At 36.4% G+C, this 21,643-nt stretch overlaps 1 protein-coding gene across 1 annotated transcript; it reads left to right on the forward strand.

Moving 5' to 3' along the window:
- The first annotated feature begins 16,649 nt into the window (after nucleotides 1-16,649).
- On the forward strand, nucleotides 16,650-18,214 carry LOC145113682 (protein REDUCED CHLOROPLAST COVERAGE 2-like). Its single transcript, XM_079049744.1, has 5 exons — nucleotides 16,650-16,733; nucleotides 17,064-17,105; nucleotides 17,196-17,717; nucleotides 17,799-17,953; nucleotides 18,082-18,214. The coding sequence occupies exons 1-5, from the start codon at nucleotides 16,650-16,652 to the stop codon at nucleotides 18,212-18,214; spliced, it is 936 nt and encodes a 311-aa protein (XP_078905870.1).
- Nucleotides 18,215-21,643: the final 3,429 nt, after the last annotated feature.

Below are 21,643 nucleotides of genomic sequence, written 5' to 3' on the forward strand. Positions count from 1 at the left end.
AAACCTCAGATTGTCCTCGACAATTGCTTAATCATTTTAGTCATATCCAATTCTAGACCTTTTCCCTTCTTAATGCCTTTGGGCATTTGGAAAAATTTAGAAATGACAAATATTATAGCACATGCAATCGATCCTGTACCCAAAGCAAATGGTACACGATTCATGATGTCTCACATAAAGACATGATTCTAGACCAGTCTTTTTCTACAATATTTTTATTTGCCATGTTTTCAAATTTTGACTATGAAGAGGGATGCCGTAATCATAATCGAATTTTGAGAACGCAATATATAGAATTTCCTTAAGTTGAACCAATCCAACATGAAATTCATATATATATTCTTGACTAAAGATGATTAAGGTCTCAATCTAAGCCTTTAGAACTGAAATGAAGTATATCCTCTCCCTTAATTATAGCAAAACAACTTTTTCAATCCCTGCAGCCTCACGAATTGAAACTTTTGTTTTCTATAATTAACATTGCTAACTTGCAACACTAACAATAATTATCATGCTCCCATTAACATGATGATTATTAGCATAACACTTATGCTCCCACTAGCTTTGACATGTACTCAGAAATCAGCTGGACTTCTAGAAATCAATACTTTATTGACTTTCTTACCAAAGTTCATATTTCTGATACGAGATGCTTTGATAAAACTTTATCAAAATCATACACCTTTCCTTAGATAGCATGCATGTGTGTCTAAACAATTTCAGAACTATGAAAAGGGATGCCGTAATCATAGTCTCAATTGTTTAGACCTTTTGCCATCTGCTTCAAATCTACTTGGTGGAAGTGTTTCCTCACCATCATTTTCATGAATCGGAGAGAAACCTTATGACCCTTAGATTTTATGGTGTATGTGTTCTTATCCATGTGAATCGTCAAAACCATAGTCACAAGACAAGGATAATGACAAATCCAAACTCATATGGACTGAACTTATGCAATCTTAACTTCTTGCCACCTGGCAGTATAGGGCCTGCCATTGCTTCCAAGTTGTTATGCAACCAATTGAGAACTTTCAGAACTCCTATGCAAAGCCAACTTTAACTGGAATGGGCACAGAATATGTCAACACGATAGGTTAAAAACCTCAAGTCGTGTGCTAGTGAAGAACCTCAGGTTTTATTCTTGATTAGTTCTTGAAATTATTTTTAGGATCTTTAAGACTCCCACTATCCTCTTGACATATAAGACTATCTTGCCAAATATTCAAGAGATAGTGTGGATTCTTTATCAAGACAAACACTTCACACAATTGGCCTTAGTTGGTCTTTGTTTTATCCAAAACATCACAACTTACCAATTTCAAATGTACAAGAGTAGGACACTTTTACTCTTACATTTGACAAGTGTTTTAAACCTTTCTTTAAGATATGTCACTCAAGTTACAATCTTGGAGTATGACTCTAAGAATTGTTTTGGAACGAAGTATGACTCATCTTCCTGATCTAACCATTTCAACAATTCATGACTCCTCTTCTTAGTCATAAGAATGCACTAAGATGACCTTTAGAGGACTAATTGTGATATGATTTCTAAATCATTAAGATGATCACAAACATGATACTAAAGTACTCGCCTATCTTTTCAGATTTGAGAAACTTTTATCTTTCTGCCTAATTTGATTCTTCCCATTCGTTCTGCCATACATTGAGACTTTTCCAATGTTTCAGAATTATACTTAAACTTGTAAGTATAACCATATTTACTAAACTTTAGTAAATCAAATAGTCTTAACGAGCTTTGTGGTGGACATGACCAGTGCACAAGAATGTGTACTCGATCCTTTTAGTCCTTCACTTGACTCACACATCCATGTGAACAAGTAATTAGTCTTGATTTTCCAATGCTTGAAAGTTCTCATTCATCATACTATTCAACTTGCATGATTCCAAGTTTCGGTCCAAATGAAACTTGGGTGATGAGGAACTTTCCTGATTTGGTAAATTTAGACACTACCACAAATGAAAGAATCAAATCCATTTTCCAATATTGCTGTCAGTGGAATCATATAAGCAACAATTTTCCACAAATGCCATTGTAAGGATACTTCAAATAAATAAAATTAAACAATTTTCTTTTATTTTAAAACTTTGCGGAAATACTTATCCTTACAATCCACATGGAAAATTGTTGTTATCTATTCCTTAGCAATATATCATAACTTCTTAAGCAACTGCTCAAAATTCTGATGCGATCGAAATCCACCTTCGCGATCAGAATCAGCATATACTTCCTTTAAGATTTCTCTCTATTCTTTGATTCTTGAAACATCAACATGTGACCCAGTCACATCATGTAATGAGGATCTCAGAATAGAACTTAACAGAGTTAGATAATGGGCTCTACCTGATGTAGAGTCAAACTTATTGACTTTAACATCCTTAGGTAAATTTGGTAGCTTTGCAATCAACGCCCCTTCCTTTGGCAAAATAAACATATGGACCCTTTGGTAATGGGACTATCTCAGACTTAGCCTTTCTCTTTACCATTTGGTCAACCGGGTTGACTATGGCCAATCCCTTTCCATTGGGAAGAGAATGCTTTTTCTGGATTTCCAGTGTCACCATTGTCACTGTCCATAAAGTTTTTTGGGAAGTTGATCTTCTAATCAAATTTGCTTTACTATCGTTCCAAATCATTGCTGATTCAGCAGCACCAAGCAAATAGATATGATCATTAAGGTTCATGTCATAGTCTGTTTCATAGTAGTCCCAAAGGAACTCACTATGTGACTTAGAAAGTGATTGAACATCCAACTTTCTCAAGACTTTGACACCCAACTCTCCCGGCTTGTCAATATGTGACTTCATCTCTAAGATGTGATCACACATAGACCTTGCTTGCCATTAGGGCTTGAGTGACCTTGAACTTGTGGGTTAGGGAGAATAATTGGAGGAGGTGGAGGAAGAGAAGTATGACTTCCATGAGCCAAACTCGGGAAGTCATATTCATTAGGAAAGCTTGGTTTGGGAAGATCATTGTTGTCTAAACCAGACATCAACAATGGGAGAAATTCACGTAAAGTTGATTTAAGTCCTTAATATAACACCCAATATGATATATTAAGGCTAGGACCCAACAAACTATTTTATAACTTGGAAGAGGGATGCCGTAATCCAAGCTATAAAATATTTGAAGGTAGGTGAATGACGATTCACCAATTTCCACCAAGATAAACGAAATGTATTATTAGGTTTTAATTGGTTTTGAAACTCCTAGATTCTTTTGAGATTCATTGAACTTTTCAATGGCATGTTTCAATCTCGAGTGTGCCCTTCAGGTTTTGTGACTGGGATGCCGAGGATCACAAAACAAGGTGTGAAGTAACCATGCAAATATACTTGGTACCCTTAATATTTACCCCTCAATCGATGTTCCGGTTAACCACACACGCTCCAACGATACTATGATAAACATTAAGTTACCCTTTGCCTACCTTGTTAAGTCCAGGTTAGTGTGCCGGTTAACCACACACGCTCCACTAACAGCTTAAACAAAGTGCAAAGTGTAATTTCATGGATTAGCACCTTATTCACATTTTCCTAAGTAACTAAGATTGGGAATTTATAATTGTTTAGTTACTTAGTATTTATCATTATACTTATAATGAAGGGAGAATTATAGTCCTTGTCCTACCTGTTCGGCTAACGACCCTCCACCGGTCAAGGAAGCGGTGAGTGAGAGTGGACACCCATTAAACTGCCATTTTATAGGCAGTAACCTTATACCCCCCTTATAGACCGGCTTCGTGAATGAGGCCTACTAATGGTAAGACGACTTGCTCTTATACATATAATATATTAAACTTTTAATATTATAATAGTATAAGGGTGTATTTTAGACATTTAAAATACTTGGTGGTTTAATCTATTAATTAAACTAGACTTTTAATTTAATTAAACTCAAACCATATATTTATGGATTAATAATCCTCTTTTAATTAAACGCTTTAATTAACTATTAATAAAGTCCATAAGAGTTAATTTGAACTATTCAACAAAACATCATAATTCCAATTATTAAACTCAAAATTAAAACCATTTAATTAATTGTTTAAGTTATGAACCCAAGAGTTTTAGAATTCAATTCTTTTTTTCATAAAAAACTTTTCTCAAATTCCAAAACTTGAGGGCAAGTTTTGTAATTCTTGAAAACCTTTGGATTCCATAACTTATGGAATTAATGGTGTTTTATGATGAAACTTTCCATGTTCCATAACTTAAGAACAAGTTATGGAATTCTTTAAAACATTAACACCCAATTTTGTAACTCCATAAAAACTTTGAATCAAATTTTTTTTTTTAAAAAAAAAACTTTCATATCCATAACTTATGGAAGTTTCAAAAACCCTTAAGATCACAACTTTTAAAAAAACTTTTGAGCTCCAAAATTTTATGACAAAATTTGTAACTCCTTAAAACATTTAGATCAAACTTTTAAAACTAATAAAATAATCATATCATTTTATCTTTTACTAAATTTGACCTAATTCAACTCATATAACAAATGATTCAAATTTTACAAATAATTCGTTTTTCACAAAACAAGTAATTATCTTAAAATTTGACAAACGTCATGTTTTTTTTTTCCTTTTTTTTCCAACTTGAAAATAAAACATTTGCATCAATATAATAGAAAACAACCCATGGCTCTGATACCACTGTTGGGTTTTGAGCATTCTAACACTCCTATGGTGTACATGCAACCCTATAAACCTTGGATCTATGTTTTCTCTATTATACATGCAAATATTAACTATTCCAAGGTTTCATCCTAACTAGCATATTATGAAGCACCTATACTACAAAGTTCTAGTTAGATGACATACCTTTTGATGTAGCTTGATGTCTTCAAGCTTTAAGAGCTTAGCCCCAATAGTGTGGAAGCCTCAAATGGAATCACAAATCACCAAAACACCCTGGAAGAACTTGAGAGAATATGTATGCACACTAAAATCGGCCCACTCTTATTTTCACACACTGTGCCAATTTTGTGAGCCAAGGACCCCTTTATATATTATGGAGGATTAGGGTTACATCCATGTAAACCCTAATACCCATGACCTTTCATTTACATAGGATCCATGGGTTAAAAGCTCCATGGACCATCCATGAAAGCTTAGCCCAACCTAAATGAACTTGGCCCATTCCATATATATAAGAGTCCATATTTAATTAGTTCTTTTTGATCACTTAATTAATTTTAAATTAATTCTTGATCAATACTAATTAAATAATATGATTCCATATTAATATATTAGAACTTATAATATATTAATATAAATCATAAATATACTATTCTCAAAAGACTATCCATATAAATTGTGCCGGTGAAGTGCAACCCAAATGGACCATGCCGGGTCGGGTCAAGTACTTACCAAATATAGTTATGGACTTAGACATTAATCCAACAGCTTCTACAGTTGACACTTTACTCATAGTGTCCGAAACGTTGTTGCGGATCTCCAGGAGGGCAAACGGGTCAACATGGTCACCAGCTGAGGATTCTGTATCAGAATCCGAGTGTTGCGGAGGAGGTTGGTGAGCGTCGGGATTGGAGGATGGACCCGGTTTGGTAGCATCATCGTCTTCTTGAAGATTTGAGTTGGAGCCGTCGTCCGGAGTGGTAGTGGAGGAGGATCCGAAGTCAAAGGCAGACTTGGATACGGATGCTTTGGATTGATAGTGAATGGAGGTCATGAGATGAGCATCCAGAACGGTTGTTGCTTCTTCCTCCAACATAACTTCTTCCGAGATTTCTTCTTCCGGATCAGTGTGGAAGATGCTTTGATGAATGGTGATTGGGGGTAGCTCCGTAGTGAGTTCTTTGATGGTGTCATCGTTAGTGGGAGGGACAAAGGGCAGATTGCTTTGGATGGCCCTGTTCCTCATGGAGATGAGAGTTGACTCCACTTGAGCTCGAGAAAGATCCGGACGTCGAGATGCGGCCCTGTTCACATAATCTTCCCACAAAGGATCATTAGAACTTGGTCGTCCTGTACGCCTTCCGGGTATCAGACCAGTTGTGGCATCTGAAGTTGGAGAGACTGCTCCTCCTTCCGGATGCTTGGGTTCCGGAACAGTGGTTCCGGAGTGTGTGCGTGTGGAAGAGATAATGGGAATATCAAATTTGACACGTGGGTGTGTTCCAGGGGGCTGGAAGGAACTTTGTTCAACACCGGAATCACCCTTTTGGGAGGGTGAGGGTGGAATGTGTGTAGACTCCCCGTGAGTGTGTGCTTGTGATGATGAAACATTGAGGGGTACCTTAGATGAGTGGGCAGGAGGGGTGTGCGGACGGCCAGAATCAGCCGGAATGTCATGGGTGCCCTCCTGTTGAGAGGGGGCACTGACTTTGGATTTCTTTTTGGCCTTAGGCTTGGTAGGTGAAGCCTTTCGTTTGGCTGGTGGCTTAACTTTCGGTCCGGACTTAGCATGAATGGCCTCTTCCGGAGTAGGCTCAACTGAGACCGGGGCAGGTTGTGTTGGGTCGAACACAACCGAAGTCTCAATGTGTTGTTTCAAAAAGGGAGAGTCGGAAGGAATGAGGGCCTACATATTGTCCGAAAGACATCTGACCGGACCAAAAGAAGATTGGTCCGGAATTCTATAAGCCTTAACGAGTTTAAAAGATACACATACCTCCGGAGGAATGGTGCTAACCAAAATGGGTATGTTGAGTTCCTTTAAAACATGTTCAATCGTCAGAGCCCAAAATCTAGGGCTCAAAATCTCGTTCGGTTTCCTCTTGATGGCGAATTTGCAGAAGTCTTGCCACAATACTTCCGGAAGATCCACAGCGTTGTTGCGTCTGGAGTAAATGCTGAATACCACATTCAGTTAATCTCTGCTCAGAGTATCGGTACCTCCATGCTTGCCCGATAGCCCACGCATGATTAGATGCATAAGCACGGTCCAGAGGCTAGAAACAACTGTCTTCTTGAAGTCCTTTGCCCTATAGTCTTGTGAGTACCCAATAAAGTTCAGAAATGTCTGAAACTCTTCAGCCGTTGGTTCGACAACTTCAAAACCAGCAGGATTTGGTGAAATTCCAATTGCCTTGAGGAAGGTTGCTTTGTAGACGGGAATGGTGCGATCATCGATAATGGAGGTTAACAGAACATTATCTTCAAGTTTGATGCTAGTGAATGCACGATGAAGATGAGAGAGTGGGAGTGGAGGATCAGGGATTTTGGTAAGTGGAATGGAGAGAGGATGATGTGCAAGGAACTCAATCATTATCCTGATTGATTCGTCGTAGTCAAGGGGGTTCAAGGAGAACAGTTGGGTAGTGTCCCTAAGAAAGGGTTCTTGATTTGCAGATGATGATGATCCCTTCGATCCTTTGGATGATTTCTTCCTGGCTATGGATTTATTGGGAGTTGGAGCAGTTGAAGCTTGGTTCTTGGAGGACTCCATTGATGAAGATGAAGAAAGCTTGAAGAACACGAAGAACTGTGAGGGTTTTTTGGGAGGTTTGAGAGTTGAGAGTGCGTAAAGAGGTAAAGGAGAGTGTGAAGGGGTATTTATAGGTAGGGAAAGACGGGTCGGGTCGAAAAAAGTAATGATGAGGATCCGAGATCCATCGCGTCGCATTTAATGTTGGGAAATAGAGATTAGACAGGTGAGGTGAAAGGGCAAGGCAATTGGTCTAAAAGAGGAGAATGTAACCGTCAATTCGTTTTCCATTTTAGAGGGCGTGCAATCGTGTCACGCAAATCGAGGAAGATTGGATAAGGATCTTCCTAAAAAGTAACCGTTGAGAAAAACTGTTTCACCTTATTACCTCTTGGTATTCCGGATGAATTGTTCCGGATAGTGCATGATCCGGAGGATAAAGATTATGTTCCGGAACATATATGATAAAAAGAGGTTTCGGAGGAAATTTTGAAAATTCCGGAGCAAATTTTGAAATTCCGGAGCAGATTTTGAAAATTCCAGAGCATTTTTGAAAATTCCGGAGCATTTTTGAAATTTCCTGAGCAAATTTGAAATTCCGGAGCAGATTTTGAAAATTCCGGAGCATTTTTGAAATTTCCGGAGCAAATTTAAAATTCCGGAGCAGACTTTGAAAATTCCGAAGCATTTTTGAAAATTCCGGAGAACTTTGAAATTTTCGGAGCAAATTTGAAATTCTGGAGCAGATTTTGAAAATTCCGGAGCATTTTTGAAAATTCCGGAGCACTTTGAAATTTCCGGAGCAAATTTGAAATTCGCCTTTCCGGAGTGGATTTTCCGGAATTCCTTTATGGAGAGAGTTCCGAAATATATATTCGGATGATGGTTGATCTTGATAGTCGTGATGAAGAGAATGAACTGTACAGCTTAAAAACTCAAGGGATAATTAGTAATAAAGACAGGTAAAATGATCCTATGTATTTAGAGGGAAAATAGTTTCGAAGCAAAAATAATTGAGTCCGGAGCATATTTTTCTTCTGAATACTTCTATCAAAGAGAACATGTCTCTTGACAGAATTGAGGATCCGGCATCATCATACCCATTTTGTTCAGAAAACCATTAAATTTGGTTTCGTCTAATGCGTTAGTAAAGACATCAGCAATTTCATCGTCAGATGGAACAAAAATAAGTTCGATGTTGCCATTTAGAACATGATCTTTAATAAAATGGTACCGAATGTCAATGTGCTTCGTCATGGAGTGCTGAATTGGATTATGAGAGATTACAATGGCACTTTGAGAGTCACAGTAAATAGGAATGCGTTGAAATCGGTAACCATAATCCAAGAGTTGAGATTTCATCCAGAGAACTTGAGAGGTACAGCTGGCAGCAGCAATGTATTCAGCTTCAGCTGTGGAGAGAGCAATGCAGTTCTGTTTCTTGGATGAACAGCTGACTAATCGACCACCTAGGAATTGACATCCTCCTGATGTACTTTTCCTATCGAGTTGAAGACCACCATAGTTTGAATCAGAGTAAGCTTGCAGAAGGAAACTTTCATTTGCTGGATACCAGATTCCGAGGCTCTTTGTACCTTTGAGGTATCAGAATATTTGTTTCACAGCCAAAATATGAGACATCTTCGGGTTGACTTGGAATCTGGCACATAAACATGTTGAGAACATAATGTCCGGGCGACTTGCAGTGAGATAGAGTAAGGATCCAATCATTCTGCGATACTTCTTCTCATCAACGGAAACACCCAAAGGGTCGGCAAAGATTTTGTGTCCGAAGCCCATAGGTACCTTTGCTGAGGCACAGGTGTCCATTGAGTATTTCTTGAGAAGTTCAGAAATATACTTCTCTTGGTGAATGAAGATACCTTTGTTAGTCTGTTTGACTTGAAGGCCAAGAAAGAAGCTTAATTCTCGATTCATGCTCATTTGGAATCGACTGACCATAAGTTTGGCAAAATTAGCAACCATAGATGAATCCGTAGATCCAAAAATGATGTTGTCCACATAAATTTGTACCAACATGAGATGCTTTCCATTTGATCTTCGGAATAGATTGGGATCAAGAATACCTCTTTGAAAACCTGAGCGTTTGAGAAAATCGGTGAGAGTCTCGTACCAAGCCCGAGGAGCTTGCTTGAGTCCGTAGACAGCCTTTTGGAGTTTATAACAGTAGTTTGGAAAGGAAAGATTGATAAATCCGGGAGGTTGTTGAAGATACACTTCAGTGTCTAGTTCACCATTAAGAAAAGCACTCTTAACATCCATTTGGTAAACTTTGAAGCCTTTGTGGGCAGCATAAGCAAGAAAGATTCTGATAGCTTCAAGTCATGCAACAGGAGTGAATGTCTCGTCGTAGTCAAGACCTTCAATTTGAGTAAAACCTTTAGCTACCAATATTGCCTTATTTCGGATGATAACTCCTGCATCGTCTAGCTTGTTGCGAAATATCCATCTTGTACAGACAACGGGGTAATGTTGAGGAGGAGGTACGAGAGTCCAGACGTCATTTCGGTCAAATTCTGCTAGCTCTTCTTGCATGGCTGCAATCCAATTAGCATGCTCTAAAGCTTCCTTGATGGATTTGGGATCAACCATGGATATGAATGTTGAAAAATGACATTCATTTTGGATGTTGGTAGCTGAGCGAGTTTGTACACCAATATTCGGATTGCCTATCACTTGGTTCGGAGGATGATCCTTCGTCCAAACATGCAATCGAGGGAATTCTTGTGCAGCCGAAGATCCTACATCAACAGTGGAATTGATTTGCTCCCCCTGAATGATTTGAATATTGGGATGATGCTCCCCCTGAACTTCTGAACCGGAGAGGTTGATATCATCATCAGAAGGGAACTCAAAGAAATTTTCGTTTTCATCAATGTTGAGAGGATTAGAGTCATCGAAATCGGCAGCTGCATCTTGGAAGCCATCCACATTTGATTCAAGAGAGGGATTTGCATTATTCTCCCCCTCAACCTGAGAAGGTTGAAACAGTTCGGAATCAAATGCAGGTAGGCTAGGAGGTGGACCGGAGAGGTTGTGAGAAACTGGGGCTTCCGAAGGAGGAATTGGAATTAGAGATGGTCTTGATCGAGATTCTGAATCAAGAGCGGTTTCGGAAGGACCAAAGAGGGTTTCAAAGTCAACCTCAAGAATGGTTTGAGGGTTCGGACATCCTGGTGGAGGAGCATCAGACTCCATGATGTGAGTTGTGACGTGAGTGGCGCCAGAATTCCGAACAAAGTTGTCATCAAAGGTAATATCAAAGCTTTCTTCCAGAACACGAGTTCTTCGGTTGAGAACTATGTAAGCCTTGGATTTGGAAGAGTACCCAAGAAATATAGCTTATCAGCTTTAGGTTGGAACTTTGTAAGCTGATCATGGTTGTTTTTGATGAAGCATCTGCATCCGAAGACATGTAGGAACGAGATTGTTGGCTTTCGACCATTCATTGCTTCGTATGGTGTCATGTTGAGACGTCGATTGATGATACTTCAATTTTGAGTGAAACAAGCAGTGGATACAGCTTCAACCCAAAGATAGAGTGGTAAGTTTGCATAGTTCAGCATTGATCGAGCGGCTTCAACAAGTGTTCTATTACGTCTTTCAACTACACCATTTTGTTGTGGAGTGTAGGGAGCTGAAAAGTTGTGATCGATTCCTTTTTTTGTGAGAAATTTCTCAATGGTGGAATTAACAAATTCCGAACCATTATCACTTCGGATTCTTCTGATTGGGAGTTTGATAAGAACTTCTATTCCCTTGATAAAATTGATGAGCTCAGAGGCAGTTTCGGATTCAGCCTTAGGAAGAAAACACAGGTGAACCTTGTAAAATCATCAACAATCACAAGAATGTATTTCTTATGATGAAGACTTTCTACAGTGGATGGTCCACAAAGATCAATGTGTAGAAGTTGCAATGGATCCGAGATGGACTTTTCTATGATAACAGGATGACCCTTCTTGGATTGCTTACCACACTCACACGCAGCACATAAGTGATCATTTTCGAACTTGAGAAGAGGTAAACCTCTTACCATTTCGCCTGATACAAGATCATTCATGTACCGAAAGTTCAGATGTGCGAGCCTTTGGTGCCATAACCAACTGACGTCAGGAACGGCTTTGGAGAGAAGGCATAGTTGCGGTTTGCCAATAATCATGTTGATATCAAGCGGGTACATGTTCTTGTTGCGAAGAGACTTTATCAAACATTCTTTTCGGTCTTCAGTCATCACATAGCTATACTTTTTGCAAAATTCCACACGTCGACTTGAGTCAGTGAGTTGAGCAACACTTATTAAATTATGTTTCAAGTCAGCTACATAAGCAACATGTGAAATAGAGAAATTTCCATTGGTGAGAGTTCCATAACCATGAATTTGAGAATTGGAGTTGTTGCCATATGTCACGTAACCAACATTTAGAGAAAGCTTTAAATCTCGCAGAAAGTCCTTCTGCCCCGTCATGTGCATGGAGCAAGCACTATCAATATACCATATTGTTTCTTGCTCCGAAGCACAAAGTGCCTGCAAAATTAGTGAGCAACGGAGTTTTTAGGCTCCGAGTTAGACTTTGGGACGTAGGCATGGGCTTTGGACTTAAACTGTGACTTGGGAACAACTTTGTGTTTCTGGGTGATATTACTGGAATTCTTTGGAAATAGACAGAATGCTAATGTCTTTTCATCTATCCAGTAGTCATATTCAACTACTTGTGGGTTCGGAGCTGACTTCTTTGGATCTTTGGTATCCGAAGGATTGACAATTTTTGTTATCTCCGAGATTGTTGTTTTGTTGACAGAGGTTTTGATTTTCCACACAAGATTTTTGTTTGAAGATTTTGAAACAGTGGATTTATTTGATGACACATTGTTTTTTGAAATTCTCGGTTTAAAAATTGTGCCATCAGATTTTGCAATAAAGACAGATGAAACATTTCGAGGTGCCGGTGAAGTATTTCGGATGGTTTTGACATTTACATTAACATGAGCTTGAGGTGATTTGGAGTTAAGGACTTCCTTCGGTTCCGAACGAACAAGAGGTTCGGAAGGTCTTTTTAGGATCCTTGTGGGAACAAAAGAACTTTGAATATGAGTGGAGACACGAGGATTCCGGGATGAATTTGGTTTAGAGTCAGCAAGGAACCTAGAATTTTGTCTAGTCTTAACTTCCTTTTTGTAAGCATTTCTAGCTTCTACCTTGGGATCTACAACATCTTTTCTATTCAGCATTGGTTTTCTCTTAGAATGAGGAGAGGATCTAGAGGTTTGTCCTTTGGATGGATTTGTAAACTCAGGAGTAATGGGAATCAATTTGGTTTTTGAAAGAACTACGGAATCCGATTCACATGAATCAGAGGACACATTGCTTGAGACTTCAAATTTATCATCTAAAGATGCCCATACAAATTCCGAGGCATTGACTTCAGTTGTTTCCGGAATAATTTCCTCAATCACACAGTTGTTTACGTGATTGCTTTTAGGAACATAGTCTACACAATTTGGAAGACTATAATGATATTCCGTGGTCCGATTCAGGTCCAGGTTTATCAGAGGTGGAAGAGGCGTGGAATCAGGACATTTGACAACTATGGGTTGGAACTCAGGAATTAGGGACTCAAAAGGTCTTTTAGTCTCCGGAAGGGGTGACAAGGGAGAAACAGGGGTGTCCGAATGTTTGATGTTCGGAACTTCTCCCATGAATGTCAAATTTTGCAATTCCTTCAGGGGACTAACAATTGGTTTCGGAAACCCACTTCCGAGACCAAGAGCTTTGGACCATGGATGACGAAAATTATGAGTCATCTGAATGTCAGCTTCAAGCATGTCTACAGAGTTATGCAAAGCATCTATTTTATCATTGAGACGTTTGTTATCAGAAATCAAAATATTTCGTTTAGAATAAGTGATTTCACATTTATCTTTCAAAATGATACATTCATCTTTTGACATTACAAGTTCATGCTCTAGAGACTCGATTTTCAATTTCTTATCCTCAAAACGTAATCTAAGACGACTTAGTTCACAGTCCTTCTTCTCACTGGCTTCTATGGCAGACTCATAGGCTTTATAGATGGTGTTCATATCTGTTTGGATCTGGGTCAGGTAAGGTTCACATAAAGTCAAATCAAAATTATTATCAGAGATCATGGATTTTACCTGCTGAACAATGCTTCGACCTAGTGGATCGTTAGTGGCCATGTAGCAGTAGTGAGGTTCAGCAACATCATCTTCATTTTCGGACCCAGAAGACCAATAAACTTCGTCACATTTAACCGTTTGTCTTGTCATCAAACACATGTTTTTTCCAGTTACTAAATCATCATCATCTCCGGATGACCAATATCCTTCGACATCTTTTGAAACGGTAGTAACAAATGTCTTCTCACTTTCAGCCATTTCTTGTGCTCTTCGGACATAATAAGCTGAGTCCTTGACTTTTGGTTTTTGTGGAGCATCAGCTAGACAATATTTGGCAAAGTGGTTTGCATGACCACATTTATGACACAAGATCTTTGGTTTGTCAGATTTGGAATTTTGAGAAGATTCCAGAGCGGAGTTTGGTTTAGTGAGGTTGGGCTTGTATGCAGGAGGATTTTCAGAGGTCTGTTTCGGTTCCGGAGAGGAATATCGTTGAGGATGGGTTTGGTGAGGAGCATTGAATCTGTTTTGGTATGGCTTGTAAGAGGGATTGAAAGGTCGTTTGTATTTCATTGAGAGTAAGGCAAATTTTTGTTGGAAACGGAGTTCGGAATCTAAGGTTTCGAAATCATCGTCAGGATAGATGTGTGTGGATAAAGAAGTTAAGGATGACTGAGTCAAAGGAACAGTGGGTTTGTAAGGTTCCGGAGCAGGTGGGTTCGGAATGGTTGATTCAAAGGAACTGACGAGAGCAAGTGGTCCTCCGGAAAGTTCCCTTATGGTTTGAGCAACGTTTGATTCATGTCCTTGAAGCTCATCAAAAAGTTGATAGAGTTTCAATTTTTTTAAAGAACCATTACTTTGAAGACAGGACTTTACATTTCCCCATCCTTTACCAAGATTGTTAATGAACTTGAGATTGTACTCGAGAGGAGTTTGAACAATCCCATGAGCAGTCATGTTGTTGACAACGATTCGATATCGGTTGGAGGCTGAGGCTACAGATTCACCTGGAGTAGTGGTGAAGGTGTCAAAGTCATTGACAACCGAGGTGAGGCGCTTGTCCTTCATATTTTCGGAACCTTCAATCAGATCCTGAAGAGTGTCCCAAATTTCTTTGGCTGATTTGCATAGCTTGATGTGCTCAAAGAGTGATGGAGGAACACCAAACACCATTTCTGAGAAGGCAACTTGATCAGCATGCAACTTCTCAATATCATCAGCAGTTAGAGGGGTTGGACGAACTTCATCCTCTCGCATGAGCTGAGCAGCTGCATCTCTTACAACTGTTCTTATAGAAACATGAGGGCCTTCTTTGATGGATCTCCAGATTTGTTCACCTTTCTCTTTGGCTAGTAAAAACCTTTCCATTCTAACTTTCCAATGATCATATTCTTCCACAACTAGCAATGGGGCATGTGTAGGGCCACCCACGCTATTTGCGATTTGCATTGAAATCATTTGCTGAGGATTTGAAGCAGCCATTGAAGTCAAGATATCTTCAAGCTTAAGTGGTATATAGAAGAACTTTTATCCTTAACACAGAAATGGTTGAAATACCAAGGTAAATTCAAACCAACTATAATCTGATCTTATGGATTCAAAGGACAACCACTCGAGCTCTGATACTAATTGTGAGAACAAGATCTATACGCAGGGACAAGGTTTGAAAACTCAAACCTTGAGTGAATGCTTGAGATCAATGTCTGCTTGATAATGGATGTTCAAGTCGAGACTGGAAAGACTAGTCAAGTCTTAGATAATCAACTCAACAAATGATCAAGACATTAATTGAGAACAAGTAGATAATGATCAAGGTAAGGTTAATAAATTAAGAACAAGAAGAATGTTTTAAATGTGATAAGAGTAAATGCCAAAAGTGAGTGAAAGATCCGTTGTTGACTTGTATTGAATGCTCCTATATATATAGGAGAGAATATTACAGTGAATTGACCCAAGTGTTTACATAGGACTGGACAAAAGACACAAGTCTGACATTCTGATTGTCCTAAATCAACTTTAGACTAAGTCCTATGAAACGTTACATCAGAATACAAGACAAAAGTAATAAATGCATAAGAGACAAAACAACTTCATTCCGAACAAGTAATGTTCCGAAGATGAAGGTTTGGTCCGGATCATCATACATTCTGGACTGCAGGATCAGCTCCGGAATGTGTTCCTCTTCAAAATACTTCACTCCTTTTCTCCAGCTCCGGACAGGTTCCGGATCACATCTTCCTTCGGAACCAACATACTTCGGAATATGTACTTAGGATTGCTAGAGGTTCACTTTCAGGTTCCAACATGGAACACAGTGGTTTCTCACCGATTGATGGTGGGGAGAAGATCATGATGTATGATGGTGCGATTGACGGTTGAAGGTAGCAGCAAAGTAATGGTGGGGAGAAGGTGGTGATGGTCCGATGATATACACCGAAAAAGATGCTCCTGAAGCTTTCATTTGTAAAAGAAATGAAAATTTACGTGCATACCCTCTACTTCATTAAAAAAAGGCGCTTTTTGTTGTAGCTGAAAATTGTTCTCAAATGTTCTAAAAATTATTCTCATTTGAACATACTTATATATATATATATATATATATATATATATATATATATATATATATATATATATATATATATATATAGAGAGAGAGAGAGAGAGAGAGAGAGAGCTAGGTTCAATTGTTTAAAGTATTTATTGTGTTATTGTATGCATAAATGTGGGCCAATCAAAATTTAAAATATAAATAAATAAATAAGGGTAATTAGGTAATTTTATAAACAACTTCCCCAAATACTTTCCTATAATTATGCTAGTAGATTTTAACCTAATTTATCCCCTTTTAATTACCACCGAGGTCACTTTGAAAAACCCCCCGTAGGATTTGATCAAAAGCTTTCAGCCACCACGATCCAAAGTTTGGATCTTGACTGAACACCAGCTATTATTCCTTTCATCTCTTCGCCATCTTCAAAAAAATACCAAGCCATTATCGCCTCTACATGTTCTTCTGCAATTCTTATTTAAGAGTAACGATACACACACACCCGCACATAGTTAGGGCTCGAATGAAGAAAGAAGGGGAAAGAAAGTCTGATTTCTTGATTTCTGATTTCATGGGCGTTGACACATGTATTTGTACATCGATGAAGGTGAGAAGGAAAGCACGAAGCGGCTGCAAGGTCCAATGGATGTCGATCGATTGCAGGCTAAGGAAAGCACGAAGCGGCTGCAAGGTCCAATCCCCCCCCCCCCCAATCGGATGACACCACTACTATCGAGTTATCAGATCTGGTACTAATCTCGATTCATCTCGATTCACTTTCCTCATTCCCTGGTGGATCTTCTTCAACAGCTCAGCCAAGCTTTTGCTAATGTCAGTATATTAGTTCCTTTTCTGCTCCATCTCTATGTTCTCTCTTTTATTAACTGGAAGAAATGTGTAAGAGAAAAATACTCAATTTTATGTTGAAACTATGCAGGCATATGATTCCTTGATGAAAGCCTACTTAGAACATAATAAGGTAATATATATTTGTTTGCTTATCCGAAATACTTCTACATTGATGCTATAAGAGTGTAATTGGAAACTGACACTATGTTTTTTTTTTCAGTTTGGTAATCTTCCATATGGTTTTCGGGCGAACACTTGGTTGGTTCCTCCATCCATTTTGGACTCAGAATCAAACTTCCAGCCACTTCCATCAGAAGATGAAAACTGGGGTGGCAATGGTGGAGGCCAAGGGCAAAATGGTCAACATGACCATAGAACATGGGCCACAGAGTTTGCAATATTAGCCAACCTTCCTTGCAAGACTGAGGAAGAAAGGGTGATTCGTGATCGAAAGGCATTCTTGCTTCATAGCTTGTTTGTTGATGTCTCTATCTTTAAAGTTGTTTCAACCATACGCAAAGTCATAGATTCTGTTGCAACATCAAACTGTTCTCCAGGATCAATAGTACGTAAGGATCGTGTGGGGGACTTGTTTATTACAGTGAGGCGTGATGCAGCTGATGCAAGCTCAAAGTCAGAAGTGAAGGTAGTTGGTGTTGGATCTCCTACCATGTCTTCTGATGAAGTTGCTATAACAAATTTACTCAAAGGAATAACAGCAGATGAGAGTGCAGTAGTCCATGTAAGTATGCCTGAACTCATTCTTCTGCTAGCTATGGAATCTAAATAAATATAGCCAACTTTTACTATTTACAAATTACAGGACACCACCTCCCTGGGTACTGTATTTGTAAGACATTGTGGATATACAGCAACTGTAAAGATTGTTGGTGACATCAAAAAGGCAAAGTTCATATCACAAGATATATCGATTGATGATCAACCAGAAGGTGGAGCTAATTCCCTTAACATTAACAGGTATGGAATTAATAAATTCCAAGATTATAAACTGATATTTCTGGATAACCAAATCATAATAACAAAAGATCCTCAAAATGAGTAGTAAATTAGTAACATAATACTCGTTTATATGGAACCTTTTACAGCTTAAGGGCTCTGCTTCCCAACTCAAGAGATGTGGAATTATCAGGATCCATGTCATCTGCACAGGGGAATTTTGAAGCTTCAAGGTGTTTGGTTGAACAGGGGAATTCTGATTCTGTCAGAATAGAATCTTGAAGATGAACATTATATGGAATGAAGATGAACAATGACCACCGATCTTCCAAAAAGAATGGAATATTCTACCAGAATAATATACAATATAATGAAAAAAAATAAATGTAATAGTATATTCTGGTAGAATAATTTATATATTGTGTTTTTTTGTTATTAATAAGTGTAACATTCTCATAGAATAGTATATATATATATATATATATATATATATATATATATATATATATATATATTTTCTTTTCTAAGAATGTAATGAAATTTTTTTAACTTGTATCCAAAATTTTGTTATTCTTCAAGAAGTTCATTAAATCAAAATATATATTATGTCAGAATGTGTATTCTTGTATGGTTTAATCATATTTGTTATTTTTCAATATATTGATAAAAATATTCCGTCAGAATTTTCGAATTAGGAGAATTATTATACATACAATCAAATTTTTAAAATTAATAGAATCTATTTTCCTTAAAATATGCAATTTTCCTTTTTTAAATTTATGTTAATTGACTAAAATACCCTTAGAATGAAATTAGATGGTATTTTTTTATTATATTTAATTTAATAATATATATTATTCACTTTCCAAAATTAAGTAAAATGATTGGTCCACAATTATGCATACAATAACACAATACTTAGTTTGAATAGAATATATATATATATATATATATATATATATATATATATATATATATATATATATATATATATATATATATATACTAGTTGTGAGACCCGTGTATTACATGGGTTAATTTAAAAAAATAAATAAATATTAAAGTTTAAATATTTAAGAACTTTGAATTTATAAAAAAAAATTAGAAAAAATAATGAATTATTATAGTGGAAATGTTTTTTATCTTTTAAATTTAAACAAATAATTTAAATAAATAAACAAAAAAATTAATGAGCTTTAATTTTGAGAAATTTGAATTTAAAAGGTAAGTTCATTATTGACATTGATATTCATTTATTACTACATTTATTGCAATTATTACATTAAAATATTATGTAGAATTTTAAAAAATAAAAAAACTTATAAAATGACATGTAGAAAAAAATTAATTTAAAACAACCACAAAATGACATTTGGCAATTAAATGAGAATGTGACAAGTGGCAAAAAAACATTCATTTATTAGAGTATATTTATTGCAATTATTATATTCAAATATTATGTGGAATTTAAAAAAATAGAAAAACTTATAAAATTACATGTGAAAAAAAATTAATTCAAAATAACAACAAAATGACATTTGGCAAATTAAATGACAGTGTGACAAAAAAAACTTTGATTTATTAGAGTATATATGATGATGATGATGATTATCATATAACATGATCTTTAGGATTGTTATTTTTGTTTATCTTGCAAAGACAATAATATATTTTTATTAGATAATTTTGAAATTGATTTATTAAGATTGAAATCGGATTATATAATTATAGAATAAATTAACTAAAATAAAAATTATGTAACTTTGTGGTGAAAAGGTTTTATAAGTTTAAAAAATTAATTTATATAAATTTTATTCTATTATAACACTTTGCATACCTTAAAAACAATCTTCTTCATATAGTCAAAAATATCTATAAATATAATCCACAGCAAATATTTTATATTTTAAAAAACAAATAATCCCTAAGAAAATTAATACATTTATTTTTTATGAGCCGGATAATGATGAATTACAAACCTGACATCTTGAAACGTCAGCCTATGCCCTTTTGATTACGTCAAAAAAACGTAGTTACGTGGAAAGCGGTATTTGATTCGATTCAGTTGAATTCTTGTTGGTCAGTTTTAACTTTTTACACGTGATGATAAATAGAATCAGAAAGCCCACGTAATGATGTGGGCCTGTGGAGTAAACATGAGCGATAAATAACTTACTTTTTTATTAAAAAGATGTTACAAGAGAACTTTTCCATAATGGCATGGAAGAGGATAACGTTTTTTTTTATTGTTTATAATATTAAATAAAAAGTATTTTAATAATTGTAACATGATAGTAAAATGTTATAATCACAATGGTTGCCAATGACTCATCACATGGGAAAACTGAAGTATTGAAAAAAAAAATTTAATTTCTAGAAGACGGTAAATGAATTCGAAACCACTAAAATTCTAATGTTAACAAATATTATGGTGACAATTTATGATACGATACGATAAAAATACGTGACACGAAACGAAATTGAGACGAAACTAAAATTTGAATTTGTGTTCGTGTCGTGTTCGTGTTAACTGTAAAAAACACGATGTCGTTTCGTGTCGTGTTCGTGTTCAAAATTCGACACGAAATGGACACGATTTAGCAGTTTTTTATCATGTTTATCGCGTTTGTCGTTTTTTTCGTGTTATATTTGATAAAGTATTCATTAAATAAACTAGTTTTTAGTATATGTTATATTTTTCGTGTCGTGTCGTGTTTGTCGTTTTTTAATTCGTTTGTATTCGTGTTAGTTAAAAAAACGCGACATCGTGTCGTGTCGTGTTCGTGTTACATAAAACATTGTCGTGTCGTGTCAGACAGAAACACGAAACGATAACACGATTTGCCACCCCTGTCAAATATATGTACACGTTATTTGTTAAAGTTAAAAATCAATCTTATTATGAATATTTACGATACGACCGTTTTTAATTATATTTAATACATATTACAAAACAAAAACTATTATTTGTATACCAACCAACTTGAGTCGGACTATTTAAGCTGGCACTAAAATACGCCTTATTTTTTTAAGTTTGAGACTTTGAGTCTATTTATATATTTGAAATGACAAACTAATTAGTCCTAATCTACTCTTTAAAACATGTCGGTAGTAAGAGTTGAACCTATGACATCTCATTTAAGAGAGTTACTTATTACCGTTAGCCCAAAGACTCTTTACAATTAATATTATTATTATACTTTTAATTATCACATTTCACACATTAGTTTTTGCAAGAACTTTAAATTAGTATAATAACAATATATGATTTTTAAAAAATATTGTTTCCACTAATACATCATTAATTACTTTATACTTTTTAAAGAAAATCTTAAAATGTCTGGAATAGAGACGATATATAGGAACGCGCATGGTTGTCAAAATCGCGATCCTGATCGTAGTATCGTACGATCCTGCGATCCTGATCGTTGATCGTACGATCCTGCGATCATAATCGTAGGATCGTACAATCCTACGATCCTAGGTATGAAAAACGATCCGGGTTGTAAAAGGATCGTATTTGGGGTAGGATCGCAGGTAGGATCGTAGAATCGAGATCTGATCCGATCTTACCGTCCCTTGATTTTTTTTTACCACTTTAGGTCTTTTACCCTTTACCAATCTACAATTTATTATTTTTTATTGTGACTTATGACTAATATTTTAAAGTTTTTATAACTTTTGAACGAAAAATTAAATGTTTGAAATATT

The sequence above is a fragment of the Lactuca virosa genome, chromosome 5, assembly GCF_052849685.1.
Source record: "Lactuca virosa cultivar CGN04683 chromosome 5, Lactuca_virosa_CGN04683_v6, whole genome shotgun sequence".
Classification (NCBI taxonomy): Eukaryota; Viridiplantae; Streptophyta; class Magnoliopsida; order Asterales; family Asteraceae; genus Lactuca; species Lactuca virosa.